The sequence below is a fragment of the Podarcis vaucheri genome, assembly GCF_965113315.1.
Source record: "Podarcis vaucheri genome assembly, chromosome: 1".
NCBI lineage: Eukaryota > Metazoa > Chordata > Lepidosauria > Squamata > Lacertidae > Podarcis > Podarcis vaucheri.
Window position 1 is genome coordinate 5430498 of NC_138759.1, and position 14808 is coordinate 5445305.

The 14808-nt window shown below is 47.5% G+C and overlaps 1 protein-coding gene across 1 annotated transcript in view; it reads right to left on the reverse strand.

Moving 5' to 3' along the window:
• LOC309535905 (maestro heat-like repeat-containing protein family member 2B) overlaps positions 1–9829 on the reverse strand; it is an 86848-nt gene extending 77019 nt beyond the window's left edge. The window contains exons 1-3 of the mRNA XM_082229422.1: positions 9602–9829; positions 5516–5643; positions 2447–2612 (exon numbers count right to left, since the gene is read on the reverse strand). Of these exons, the coding sequence (XP_082085548.1) occupies positions 2447–2612; positions 5516–5643; positions 9602–9635 (328 nt within the window). The 5' untranslated portion in view covers positions 9636–9829. The remainder of the gene's footprint in view (positions 1–2446; positions 2613–5515; positions 5644–9601) is intronic.
• Between the last annotated feature and the right edge of the window lie 4979 nt (positions 9830–14808).

Genomic DNA, 14808 nt, shown 5'->3' on the forward strand with positions numbered 1-14808 from the left:
CTTGGCTTCGTGTATAGGGGCGAGCTGTGGTTTTGTGCCTTGTGCCAGCCAGATCTGTGTAGGGATTGCAGGGGGGTGCAGCATCCGGAGGTGCCACTATAGTTTGGCTACTGGATGGAGTCTGTAATATGTCTGTGGAGAGGGTCTGGGTTTGGGTCTGGTGTGGTTGATTGGTGACGGCGTTCTGTGTGCCTCTGGTTCTGGTGTCGGTTTTTGTGGGGAGGGCTAATTTCCAGATGTCTGGCAGGCGGGACGTGTTGTCACGCTTGTTCATGTTGTGAGGGTGTTTCTCTATCTCGATGGCTTCCATGATTATTCTCTTGTGGTGATGTTCCATGTTAAAGAGCAATTTAGAATCTGCAAAATTAATTTCGTGTCCTGTTTCTTTCATGTGTTGGAAAAGAGAGGAAGTTTTTTCTTCTTTTTTGACGGCATTCTTGTGTTCTGCGATACGTGCATTTATTCGTCTGTTTGTTTGTCCAATGTACGTGGCTGGGCAGACTTTGCAGGGTATTTCATAGACCCCTTGGTTTTCCAGCTGGATTTTGTCTTTTGGGTTTCTGAGGATATTGGCTATTTTTTGGTTGGTGCAGAAGGCTGTTTTGATATTGTGTTTATGGAGGATTTTGCTGATTTTGTCTGTAGTGCCCTTGATATAAGGAAGGAGGGCCATGCCATTGTTTTCTTCTGTGTCTTGGTTTTTGGGGGGTGTTTCTTTTTGGATTAGCTTCGTAACCATGTTTTTCTGGTATCCATTGGCGATTAACACATTTGAGAGATTCTGTAACTCAGTTGTCAAGTGGTCTTTGTCAGCCAGGCGTTTGGTTCTGGAGATGAGAGTCTTGGCTACGGAGTTTATTTGTGCAGGGTGGTGGTGTGATTGTGCATGTAAGTAGCGGTTGGTGTGTGTTTTTTTCTGGTAGATAGTGTGTCCTAGGGAGCCATCAGGTTTTTGTAGATTAGGACGTCAAGAAAGGGGAGTTGGTTGTTGTCTTCTATTTCCATAGTGAATTGTATTTTGGGGTGTAGGCTGTTGAGATGTGTGAGGAAGCTATCTAGTTTTTCTTTTCCGTGTGGCACACTAATCTAGGAACTTCCTCTCTGCCCAGAACGTTGGAGGCTATACACCACACCCCTCAACAGTATTTATAGGAACTCAAACACCAGATTCTGCTCTGTTCCAGTAACAAGAAGCCGAAAGCACCAGCCTGAAGATGACGAGTGAGACCTCGTCGAAACGTCGCACAGACACCCCGACTCTTACACGGGAAGACACCCGAAGACACCAAAACCTGCATATATATATATATATATATATATATATATATATATATATATATATATATTTGACGATTTAGAAAATTTGGAAAATATTTAAAGTGACTTTTCCCAAGAGGCCAAAATCCTGGCTCCTTCATGGGGAATTTTGTGGGTTCTCGGGAACCTGGGGGCCCAGGAAACCAGCACCTATGGAAGGGGGAGAGAAAAACCCTCTTTCCAAAGGAAGAATGGTTGATGGGAAATCTTGGAAGATGCAGAGAGGGTGAAATTGACGGCGCTGATAGAAGAGACAAATTTATTTATTTTATTTTATTTAACCTAATTATTACAAAATATGAGCAAAATATTGCAAATACATACATATTTCAGGTAAGCACACACATATATGAAAAAGAGCAAAAGAAGAAAAGATAAAAAGAAGAAAAGAAAAAAGAAGAAAAAATAAAGAGGAAAAAAGAAGAAAAGTTGGAAGATTTTCTTCCAAATTTATTCTACAAATATCTCAATGTGAAAATAATAATAAAATTTCATTGATTGACTTCCATCGCTTACACCGCACTTCCTATATACATTTTAAGCAAGATTGTATCTGTTATTCTGCATTTTTCCCATACTATCTCACACAAATATTCTAATCAATAAGTTTTCTAAATCTTTCATAAATCTATTCTAAACACAACCAATACCTTACATTTAATCTTTGTCTACAAAAATAATCATTTAAACATTTCCATTGTTTTTGGATTATATTTTTTGGTTTTTGTATTATCAAATTTAGAATCTTTTTAAAGAAGACTGGAAACTCTTTTCTTGTCTATATAAAAAGATATTTCCCATATGCGAAGACCACAGCAGGGTTTAAAGTGTAAGAAAACAGCAGAAAAAAATTAAGACGGAACCCTAAAATGCAATTGTATTTGAGTTATAAACAGCGATGACGGGCAAGTGGGAAGTCACTAGTTTAACTGGAATATAATTGTTGAGTAACAAATGCAATTTTCTATACGGAAAGAAGAACAACATATTATTTTAAAAGAAATCGCTAGTCCTCAGTGTTTTTCCCCACACCCCATATGTAAATTGCATCCTATCTGAGATGGGAATCAAGCCCTTTTTTCCTTCAATGGGAGAACATGCAACAGTGAAGAACTGAAGGGAGCCCTACCGTAGCGAGAGGCCAGGTTGCCCAGGGTCCTGAAGACCATGTGGTGAGGGAGGATCCCAGTCTTGACATTCTTTTGAAGTCTGTACATCACGTCATTGAAAAGAGAGCTTGCCAGACATAGGAGGACATCATTGGCTTGCTGGACGATTCTCCCAGACGCATCTTTCTAAGGAAGCAGAAAGTCTTGTGGGTTTGTGGCGGTCAGTCTAGATTATGCTGCCCAGTTCTTGGCCTTCTGTGCCCAGTGAGGGTTGGGATCTAATGGGGGAGGTTGTTGAACTTGGGTGTCAAGACCCCGCAGCCACCCCCTCATTGGAAATAACTCACGCAAGGACACAGATATTAGGTTTATGTTACTGGGCAAAATTTTGGCCACAACTTTATTGAAAATACAGAATGTGAGCGGTATTGGCTTAGGCATTGATTGGACCTGACTATATCTGACTCTTGCCCAATGTCCAGGATACTGTCCAGTAAGGGTAAACCACTGGTAGGGGGAGCCCTGTCGATGCAGACCAACTCAAGCTCCCCCTGGTGTTCCCGTGGGGTTGTGTCAAGGCCCTAGCCCCCGACCCGGGCTTCGGGCAAGATCCACACACACCCCGGATTCCTTTAACGGAATATCCTTAAGCTTGGAGGGGCAGGTGATGGCCACACCTCCCCCCCCATCACAAGGTCAAACAATGCCTAACCGCAACCCTAACATAGTTGTCATGATTGCTACAAGGTAGGCGCGGGTGGCGCTGTGGGTTAAAGCCTCAGCGCCTAGGGCTTGCCGATCGAAAGGTCGGCGGTTCGAATCCCCGCGGCGGGGTGCGCTCCCGCTGTTCGGTCCCAGCGCCTGCCCACCTAGCAGTTCGAAAGCACCCCCGGGGGCAAGTAGATAAATAGGTACCGCTTACCAGCGGGAAGGTAAACGGCGTTCCGTGTGCGGCTCTGGCTCGCCAGAGCAGCGATGTCACGCTGGCCACGTGACCCGGAAGTGTCCCCGGACAGCGCTGGCCCCCGGCCAATAAATGTGAGATGGGCGCACAAACCCCACAGTCTGTCAAGACTGGCCCGTTCGGGCAGGGGTACCTTTACCTTTACCTTTTAGGCGAAAACCAAGTGGCTGGTGCCAATTTGCCAAGTGGAAAAATTCCTACCATGCCCCTCTGACAACCAAGGCAACCAACCGAAGTCCATAGCAAGGCCATTGCCTAACCTGCAAAATAGGGAGGGCGGGCGGGTTGATTGAGGAAGTGAGCCAAAGAGGAAGTCCTCTGGCTCGTTCCTATATTTAAACGGCTCCGGCCACCACCACCCCTGGCCAGCGGATTGGCTGGCCAGGCTTTGACGTGGCCGTGATCCCCCAGGCAACGGGGGACAAAGTCCCCCGCCCCCGGTGTGGAGTGGGTAGCACCGCAACTCCTCCCCACTGGGAAGTGGAGTGGATTTCTCAGACTAGCTTCTATGTAAGACAATGACCTGAGCTGGGTACTTAATTTTTTTCTTCAGGATCCCCAAAGAATGATCTAGGTTAGAAGAACTACAACTAAGTCATGGCTGGCCTTTCTTCCATTGCCTTAGTCACCTTTCCTTGAACGATTCCATCAACGCTTTTACACATCACTTGGGAAGACAGGCGAACTAATGCCAGTGTACTGGAAGAAGCAAAGATCACCAGTGTTGAAGCAATGATTCTCCAACATCAACTTCGTTGGACTGGTCATGTTTTGTGGATGCCTGATGATCGTCTTCCAAAGCAACTACTCTATTGCAAACTTAAGAATGGAAAGTGTAGTGCTGGTGGTCAACCAAAGAGGTTCAAAGGCTTTCTCATGGCAAATCTAAAAAAAATGTAATATAAACACCGACAATTGGGAAACACTGGCCTGCGAGTGCTCCAGTTGGGGAACAGCCTTTACCAAAGGTGTCATGGGCTTTGAAGACACTCGAACTCAGGATACAAGGGAGAAATGTGCTAAGAGGAAGGCACGCTTGGCAAATCCACACTGTGATCAACTCCTGCCCAGAAACCAATGTCCCCACTGTGGAAGGATGTGTGGATCCAGAATTGGCCTCCACAGTCACTTTACGGACACACTGCTAAGACCGTGTTCATGGAAGACAATCTTACTCGGCTACGAGGGATCGCCAAAGAAGAAGAAGAAACTAAAAGGTCTCAAATGTAGCCCTAACTAGATGGGATAGGGAGTCAGACACACGGCTGCCATTTTCAAGGGCAACTCTCTCTTCTTTGAGATGTGCAGTCCTACTCTAAGAAACAGGATTTTGTACAACAGTCACTCTTAACTAACCAGAAAGGTCCCTGAAAATTCTTGTGGGGATATTTAGCTTAAAGAGTTACAGTCAACATTCATCCTACTCCGAATGTTCTCATTGACATTAATGGAATTGACTGCCTTAGTAGAGCATGTCATTTAAGGCGGCAAAACATAATTTTTGCAAATTTCTTAAGTGAGGGGGTCTTAAAAATAATTTTGTGTGCGTGAGGAATTCAAATCTGCTATTATTTTTTTGACTGGACAATATTTAGCTTGGTGAGTCTATGTTTGATGAAGAAGCACAAAAACTGCTTTCGGAAAACCAAAGAATTTTAATTTTGCCTACTGGAAGGTTATGCTAAATAATAATATGCTAAATAATAATGTCAGGTTATGCTAAATAATAATATCAATAATAACTGCAAGTTGTTGTTGTTTAGTCGTTTAGTCGTGTCCGACTCTTCGTGACCCCCTGGACCAGAGCACGCTAGGCACTCCTGTCTTCCACTGCCTCCCGCAGTTTGGTCAAACTCATGCTGGTAGCTTCGAGAACACTGTCCAACCATCTGCAAGTACTTGGCAATCATTTAAATGATGCTATGCAATTTTACACATGTTTTACTTACCAAGCGAAACTAAATTATATTAATGTAACCAAAATATATTTTGAATTCCCATGTCACATTATAAGTACCACTCATTTTTGGAATTTGAAAGTTTAAAAATTTGACATGCCCTGCTACCTTTGGCCCATCTACAACCCAAAGCACTTGAACCCACATGATATCAATTCTGTTCCTACCTCCTTCAGCATCTCCACCAACACATGAATGGCCGCATCAATGTTCGGTGGTCCCACCCACTGGAGGAGACTTTGGGCAGCCAGGTCGGCATTCTGCTCAGCGCTGCAGCAGATGTAGTTGTAAATTTCTGAAAGGCAACACGGGTCATTGTACTGGTTGTCACTGATGGGTGTGCGTCTCTGATCTGCCGGTTTTGAAGAACCACGAATGCAACAAGCGCCTCTTCCTCAAACTGCCACAGGCCTCCGCCTTTGCAGGGGCGGAGCAAGGTGGTTGCGGTGGGTGTGGTTCGCCACACGTGTCACCTCCGAGGGGGGAGACAAAATGCTGTGTGGCACTCAACACCTGTGAGAGATGCTTTGGTGTTGCAATGCGCAGGCCTTGCGAGGAACTTATGCCTTATGAGGAACGGCTAAGGGAGCTGGGCATGTTTAGCCTGGAGAAGAGGAGGTTAAGGGGTGATATGATAGCCATGTTCAAATATATAAAAGGATGTCATATAGAGGAGGGAGAAAGGTTGTTTTCTGCTGCTCCAGAGAAGCGGACACGGAGCAATGGATCCAAACTACAAGAAAGAAGATTCCACCTAAACATTAGGAAGAACTTCCTGACAGTAAGAGCTGTTCGACAGTGGAATTTGCTGCCAAGGAGTGTGGTGGAGTCTCCTACTTTGGAGGTCTTTAAGCAGAGGCTTGACAACCATATGTCAGGAGTGCTCTGATGGTGTTTCCTGCTTGGCAGGGGGTTGGACTCGATGGCCCTTGTGGTCTCTTCCAACTCTATGATTCTATGATTCTATGATTCTAGGCTTCCAAAATAGTCCACCTGCCGGCTCAACCTCAGCTGTAGGGCAGCAGGCAGACTCCTTGTCTCAAGGCATGCAATCTCTGCAAAATAAGCTCAAAAAAGTTCAGCAACTCTGGCTCTCCCCCAAAATATGAAATAAAGTCAAACCATTTTTGCAGGCAAAAATAAAAATATTCAATGGGGCAGGGGGGACAAGAAATTTTCCGCATCGGGTACCACCTAACCTTGCTACACCACTGCCCCCTTGAACTTAATTTGCTCATTTATTCACCTTCTTTAAATATATGTAGCTGTTTGCAAGTGTAAAGACTCTCCTCCCTGAAAGAGAGGGGAGGGGTTGTGGTCGGGAGCCCGAGCTCCGCCTGGCAGGGGGCGTAGCCCCCTGCCTCCAGCTCACCTGGCTGGCGCCCACGCCCCCTGTGTGGCCACCCAACCAGGTGCCGCTGAGGGGGCGTGTTCAGCAGCCTTTTGCTGCAGCGCCAGCCTTCCCCCGGCCCCATTTCGTCGTCGTCGCCGCTTCGAGAAGTCACCCACCCTCCACTCCCTTTAGTTAGGGTTTAGGTGCTTGGCCTTGCTATGGACCTTAGGTTGGTCGCCCCGGTTGCCTGGGGGGCCTGGTAGGAGTTTTTCCATTTGGCACTAGGCTATTTGGTTTTTTCGCCTACCTCGTAGCAATCGTCACAACTTTTGTGGTATTGGTGGGTAGGTTAGGCATTGGAATAATGTGTCGTGGTGTGTCAAAGTGCTAGGTGTGGCCATCGCCTATGCCTTCAATGCTTTAGGGGTATTCCGTTAAAGGAATCTGGGGGTCGTGTATTCCGTCCGATGCCTGCTTGGCGGGAGGCCTTGGCACGACCCTCGGTGACAACAGGGGTGAGCCTATAGTCTGATTAGCATCGACAGGCTCCACCTACTGGTGAATAACCCATATCCAATGCCTAAGCCAATACCTTTTCCATTGCTGTAACCAATAAAAGTTGTGGCCTTTTCTTGCCCATTAACCATATATTGCGTGTCTCAGTGTCTTTATTACACCACACGGAGGGCGGGTCCTCGAACCACAACATGCAGTTTGACATCACGCTGCACACCCAGTCTTCAGTCCTCTCCTGGGAGTGGGGGAAATGTTCTATTTATTTTGCATTTAAAGACAAACCTACCGAATTTTCACTTGTTCAAAACTGTATGTGAACCAATGCACAACCGTTCTGCAGAATTTGCACTTCTCCGAAATCTGCAGTGGAGTTCTTAAAAAACACACATGTGTATGGTAATATTATTCTAAGGTAAAGTGTCTCCGCAGAAGTATGACTTAAAAGAACATCAAAAATTGCATTCTATGAGGGGAAATTGCTTTGCAAAATTGCACGCAAAATGAGCATGTTAGGAGAAATTTGCAACAACAAGAAAAAACAATGAGCTTTCATAGACTCATAGAACTGTCAAACTTGCAACCTTGTCATTATCAGCGCCTCACTCTAACCAGCGGAGCTATTCAGTTTCACAAGGACTTTATAAATTGCAAACTGATACGGCAATGCAGAGAACTGAAGACAGAGAAAATGAGGAACTGAGTGAAACTGAAACGGACAGTTTCGCTCATTCCTCCTCTCTCCCCACATGTCTCCTTCCTTCTCAGATACTTGTAGCTTTAAAAGTTCTTGTCGGGGAATGTTTGTAAAATGCTGAGTAGGTAACAATCTGGGCCTTTCTGCAGGTGAAAGCTCTACAGTGATAACGAGTTCTTGCTTGTTTTGTTCTTGCATGAATTACCATATTTTTCGCTCTATAGGACACACTTTTTCCTCTCCAAAAATGAAGGGGAAATGTGTGTGCGTCCTATGGAGCGAATGCAGGCTCCTTGGCTTGAGCGATAGCAACAGGAAGCCTCCGAAGCACAGAGCGAGCGCTCCCTCCTCGCTCCGGAGGCTACGCGTTGCTTTCGCTGAAGCCTGGAGAGCGAGAGGGGTCAGTGCGCACCGACCCCTCTCGCTCTCCAGGCTTCAGGCAGTTATTGGACTACTGCAATGCGCTTTACGTGGGGCTACCTTTGAAGGTGACCCGGAAACTACAACTAATCCAGAACGCGGCAGCTAGACTGGTGACTGGGAGTGGCCGCCGAGACCAAATAACACTGGTCTTGAAAGACCTACATTGGCTCCCAGTACGTTTCCGAGCACAATTCCAAGTGTTGGTGCTGACCATTAAAGCCCTAAACGGCCTCAGCCCAGTATATCTGAAGGAGCGTCTCCACCCCCATTGTTCTACCCGGACACTGAGGTCCAGCTCCGAGGGCCTTCTGGCGGTTCCCTCACTGCGAGAAGCCAAGTTACAGGGAACCAGGCAGAGGGCCTTCTCGGTAGTGGCCCCCGCCCTGTGGAACACCCTCCCACCAGATGTCAAAGAGAACAACAACTAGCAGGCTTTTAGAAGACATCTGAAGGCAGCCCTGTTTCGGGAAGCTTTTAATGTTTGATGTATTATAGTATTTTAATATTCTTTTGGAAGCCGCCCAGAGTGGCTGGGGAAGCCCAGCCAGATGGGCGGGGTATAAATAATAAATTATTATTATTATTATTACCCACAAGCCTTCGGAGCGCAGCAGGAGTTCTCCCTGCACTCTGAAGGCTTGCGGATAGCAGTCTGAAGCCCAGGCAGTGCAGCGCCAACTCCTGCTGCGCTCCCCAGGTTTCAGGCAGCTATCCGCAAGCCTTTGGAGCGCACCCCCAGCACCACAAGCTCCGGGAGCGGCGGCAAGGCTGCGCGCAACCTTGCCGCTGCTCCCAGACCTGTTCTGGGGGCTGGGGTTGGGGAAGCTCGGGCTTCCCCCACCCCAGCCCTGCGGCTAAAAACTAAGCCAAGACAGCGAGCGGGATCCATCCCACTCCCTGTCTTGGCTTCTGCCAAAGCCGTGTGCAGCCTCTCCCGGCTGGAGAGATCGCGCACGGCTAAAGAGGAAGCCAAGACAGCCAGCGGGATGGATCCCACTTGCTGTCTTGGCTTCTTTGCTCTTTGGGGCTGGGGGGGAATAATTTTTTTCTTTATTCCCCCCCCCTAAAAACTAGGTGCACCCTATAGTCCGGTGCGCCCTATGGAGCGAAAAATACGGTAAGTAAAGCATGGGTGTTGTTGTTGTTTTTTAAAAAAGAAAATAATTCCTGATTGTCAAAGTGGACGCTGTTATTCCTCAAGGATCAAGATCTGCTAAGTAGGAATGATGGGAATTATAGGCCAAAACAGCTCAGGGGAGGCTAATTCAGAATGACTGACTCATCTACCTGTCATTGTCTTTAAGTCACCAGATACATCCATGACGGACGCCGTCAGTCAACTATCACACCAGTTCGCAGGCCAAAGGGCTGCCTCACAGCCTTGCCAGGAACTCGGAGCCAAGTAACAGGGCAAGCCCGTGCATGTTTACTCGGAAGTAAGTCCCACTGAGTTGAAGGGGGCTTACTCCCAAGTAAACGTGCACAGGACTGCAGACCGAGTGGAAAGCAAACAGAGCCGGGGCTTCCATTGTGATATGGGTGGTGATGGTGTCATACATTACTAAAGCAACCTGACCAATGACGGCCCTGGAATCGACGGGGGATTGTTGACACCATTAAGACCTGGAGATTATTGCCTCAGACCTTCACATCAGCCCTGTGTCCTTGGATATACACACCAATGCCTCTAGCAGGAACGTTCTGGCAAAGTTATGGATGGCGGCTAACAGATTGAGGTTGAATCCTGACAAGACAGAAGTACTGTTTTGGGGGGAAAGGAGGCGGGCAGGTGTGGAGGACTCCCTGGTCCTGTATGGGGTAACAGTGCCCCTGAAGGACCAGGTGCGCAGCCTGGGAGTCATTCTGGACTCACAGCTGTCCATGGAGGCGCAGGTCAAATCCGTGTCCAGGGCAGCTGTTTACCAGCTCCATCTGGTACACAGGATGAGACCCTACCTGCCCACAGACTGTCTCACCAGAGTGGCGCATGCTCTGGTTATCTCCCGCTTGGACTACTGCAATGCGCTCTACGTGGGGTTACCTTTGAAGGTGACCCGGAAAGTACAACTAATCCAGAATGCGGCAGCCAGACTGGTGACTGGGAGCGGCCACCGAGACCGTATAACATTGGCTCCTAGTACGTTTCCGAGCACAATTCAAAGTGTTGGTGCTGACCTTTAAAACCCTAAACGGCCTCGGTCCAGGATACCTGAAGGAGCGTCTCCATCCCCATCGTTCCGCTTGGACGGTGAGGTCCAGCTCTGAGGGCCTTCTGGCAGTTCCCTCCCTGTGAGAAGCCAAGTTACAGGGAGCCAGGCAGAGGGCCTTCTCGGTAGTGGCACCCGCCCTTTGGAACGCCCTCCCACCAGATGTCAAAGAGAACAACTACCAGACTTTTAGAAGACATCTGAAGGTGGCCCTGTTTAGGGAAGCTTTTAATGACTGATGCATTACTGGGTTTTAATATTTTGTTGGAAACCGCCCAGAGTGGCTGGGGAAGCCCAGCCAGATGGGCGGGGTATAAATAATAAATTATTATTATTATTATTATTATTATTATTATTATTATTATTAGTTCTGACACTCCATATCTTGAACCCCATTAGACCCAGTTAGCATTCCCAATGGTCAGGGATGGTGGGAGTTGTAGTTTACCAGCACCTGGAAGGACACTGATTCTCCATACATGGCTTATACCAATGCCCACACATTTCCCTTTACAAAAAGGGAGGAGAGAGAATATGAACACCAAAACAGTGTTCAGCTTATTTTTCAGTTGCTATTCTGTTCATAAGGTTTTCTAGATTATAAATGTTTTATTGATGATTTGTTAATCATGCCTTATACTGCAGCTGTGATGTTTAGTCTGTGGTTGTTGTTGTTTCTTGTCGCTGGCTTATTAACAGTGTTTTATAGATTGTAATTGTTTTGTTGACAATTTGTTAATTATATGGTGTTAACTGAATAATAGGAAAAGCTTTCAGAGGGGTGTTTTTTTCTGCAGGTATCTTCTGCAACATGTCACTGAGTGCAATACAGTGCTAAAGGTAAAGGTAAAGGGACCCCTGACCATTAGGTCCAGTCGTGACCGACTCTGGGGTTGCGGCGCTCATCTCGCTTTATTGGCTGAGGGAGCTGGCGTACAGCTTCCGGGTCATGTGGCCAGCATGACTAAGCCGCTTCTGGTGAACCAGAGCACCGCACGGAAACGCCGTTTACTTTCCCGCCAGAGTGGTACCTATTTATCTACTTGCACTTTGACGTGCTTTCGAACTGCTAGGTTGGCAGGAGCAGGAACCGAGCAACGGGAGCTCACCCTGTCGCGGGGATTTGAACCGCCGACCTTCTGATCGGCAAGCCCTAGGCTCTGTGGTTTAGACCACAGCGCCACCCGCGTCCTTGCAATACAGTGGTACCTCGGGTTAAGTACTTAATTCATTCTGGAGGTCCATTCTTAACCTGAAACTGTTCTTGACCTGAAGCACCACTTTAGCTAATGGGGCCTCCTGCTGCTGCCGTGCTAACGGAGCACGATTTCTGTTCTCATCCTGAAGCATAGTTCTTAACCCGAGGTACTATTTCTGGGTTAGCGGAGTCTGTAACCTGAAGCATATGTAACCCGAGGTACCACTGTAATAGTGAGCAGGTGATGGATTTCTACTGGAGAGTCCACACATGTTGTTCTGCTGCATGGTGATGTTGGGGATGCTGTTCTTCCTGTTACTGCCACCTGGAGGGGAGCTCCAGCGCTACAGTGCAACAAAGCTGTGCAAAAACAAAACCAGGAATATTTGGGATTATGAAAAGCAGGGGTCGCTTGACCCTTGAGTGTCTTCCCAGTTCAAGTGGGGTTGGTGGAGTGGTTCAGGGTGGGCTTGATGCAAATTTGCCCCACGTTGAACAGCGGGAACATCATTCCCAGATTTAACAATATTTCCTCCAACCCAAAAATGTGTGCAAAAACAAGTATAAAGTAATTTTGCAGCATGAACCAGTGGCATAGTGTGGGTTGCCAGCACCCAGGGCTGCACAGAGGGGAGGGGGAGGGACGGAAACACATGAGCATTCAACTGCCTAATGGCATCCACAACACCCAGGAGATCTCAGCAGCAGAGATAAGATAAAGAAGAGCCGTTCCGTTGTCCAGAGAGGTCACTTCCTGGTTCACATGGAGAAGCCGTTTTCAGTGAAGCCCAGTGACAGAAGCACCCAGCTGTATTGAGGCAGCTCCAGGTGTTGAAATTTTGCACCTCTAAGAAAATTGTGCCCGGAACAACCGCCCCTGTACCCACCCCCACGCTACGCCACTAGCATGAACACTGATCGCCGAAGAATTGATGCTTTTGAATTATGGTGCTGGAGGAGACTCTTGAGAGTCCCATGGATTGCAAGAAGATCCAACCTCTCCATTCTGAAGGAAATCAGCCCTGAGTGCTCACTGGAAGGACAGATCCTGAAGCTGAGGCTCCAAGACTTTGGCCACCTCATGAGAAGAGAAGACTCCCTGGAAAAGACCCTGATGTTGGGAAAGATGGAGGCACAAGGAGAAGGGGATGACAGAGGATGAGATGGTTGGACAGTGTTCTTGAAGCTACCAGCATGAGTTTGACCAAACTGCGGGAGGCAGTGGAAGACAGGAGTGCCTGGCGTGCTCTGGTCCAGGGGGTCATGAAGAGTTGGACACGACTAAATGACTAAACAACAACAGCATGAACACAACATGAAAAATGCATTAGGTTGGGGAACATGTTTGCAAAAATAGCGTCTTTTCCTTCGCCGGAGCAATTTTTTTGCTCCTTTTCTTTTAATTTCTCTCCTCATTGCTTGTTTTAGTATTCCTGTCTTCTCTCCTTGCAAGTTTGCTGTCTTTACCTCCCCCCTCCCAGGCAGCCTCCTTTATCGCTAGCGTCCCTTATCTCCCTCCTGATCGCTTGCTGATCAGCTGCTCAGCGGCTTCATTTCAACACCTCCTTCCCTCTTTCTAAAAGAAAAAAAAAAAGCACAATCCGCTTTTTGCCCCTGGGAAATTCGGCTCCAGGGACCACGCACTCACCACTCACTCCATAAGATGCATAGACATTTCCCCTTACTTTTTAGGAGGAAAAAAGTGCGTCTTCTGAAGCGAAAAATACGGCATATTAAAAGAAAGGCACACCGGAATGCTGGCGGAGACAGAACGCTGATCTGAGCTTGGCCTGATCCCTTTCGTTGCAAAGCTGCCTGGGAAACAACGTCTCTTAATCGTTTGTGAACTTTGCAGCTAAGCAGAGTTCTACCCTAGCGTTTCTCAGGTACTTAAGCTTTTCCCCAACTGCGGCATCAACTCTTCCACCTTCCAGGAAGTGCCCTTCCCCAGATGTCCAAACATTGGCAAGCCGTAAAACAGCGCTGCTAATTAACACTCGGATCTTGGAATCCACTCTGAGGTCAAACGTCCACCAGCATTTGCCGGCAGAAAAGATCCCAGATGTTTCTCTGTTTGCTTAGGCAGGCTCCCAAATTTATTGTACTTCATTAAAAGAAAGAAAGAAAAACGGGAGATCTGGCAACGTAAAAGCATTGCTGCATGTAGAACACACACTCCCTACTTGAGACGTGACGGTCCTGTAATATTGCCCTCCGACGGGGTGCGGGTGGGTGTGGAGCTGAGTGATTTAAGGTACCCCCCCCAGCCCTGACTGAAGCCTTTCCACTGGGTTCCTCGCCTTTGCCTCCCAGTATCAATGAAGGAATTAAATCATGACATTAAAACACTGAGAGGCTGTTTTCATTGGCGTGGGCCAACATGATCTAATTCAAATGTCACGAAACGTCTGCCATGCCTGGTCCCCTCCTTGACGGATGGATGAATAATAAAGACCTCTTCTCAGCCAAGGACAGTAAATTTAATAATCTCCGTGACCCGATACTGTTTGAATCCTTAAAAGATTTATAACAATGGAGCAATGTGTCTGAAACCCCCCCCCCCGACCAAATCGTATGCTCCACAGCCACTCCTCTACCCCAGATTCCTGACACACTACTGTCAAGACCTTTCTTGCGCCAAACTCTCCAAAAGATATTGATTATGCCTTATCGGTCACATATGCCCCAAGTTTCCGACGTTTGGAGTCCTCCTTGCAGCGAGCCACTTGCTCACAGGTGGTCTGAATTTGGGCAAAGCCCGAACGGAGATTTAATATTTCATAAGTGCCTGCTCCATCTCAGGGCTCTGTTATTGACACCACATGGGACGCCAGGAAATTAGGTCTTTCTGGGAACGGTTTGCAGAAGTATGCGGCCCGTCAGGCCCTTTCTCAGGGGTGCATTAAGGAGAGAGAGAGGCTCACGGTTTCAAGCAAACGAACCTTCTCCAGATGTCCGCCACAGCAGCGCTCCAAATTTCTCTCGTGATGGACGCGGCGGGCTTGACAGAGAGGATTACGGGAGATAGGTGGGAGTGGGGTACAGTATCACAGTATCACCGAGAAGAACAACACGGGTGGAAACTCCTG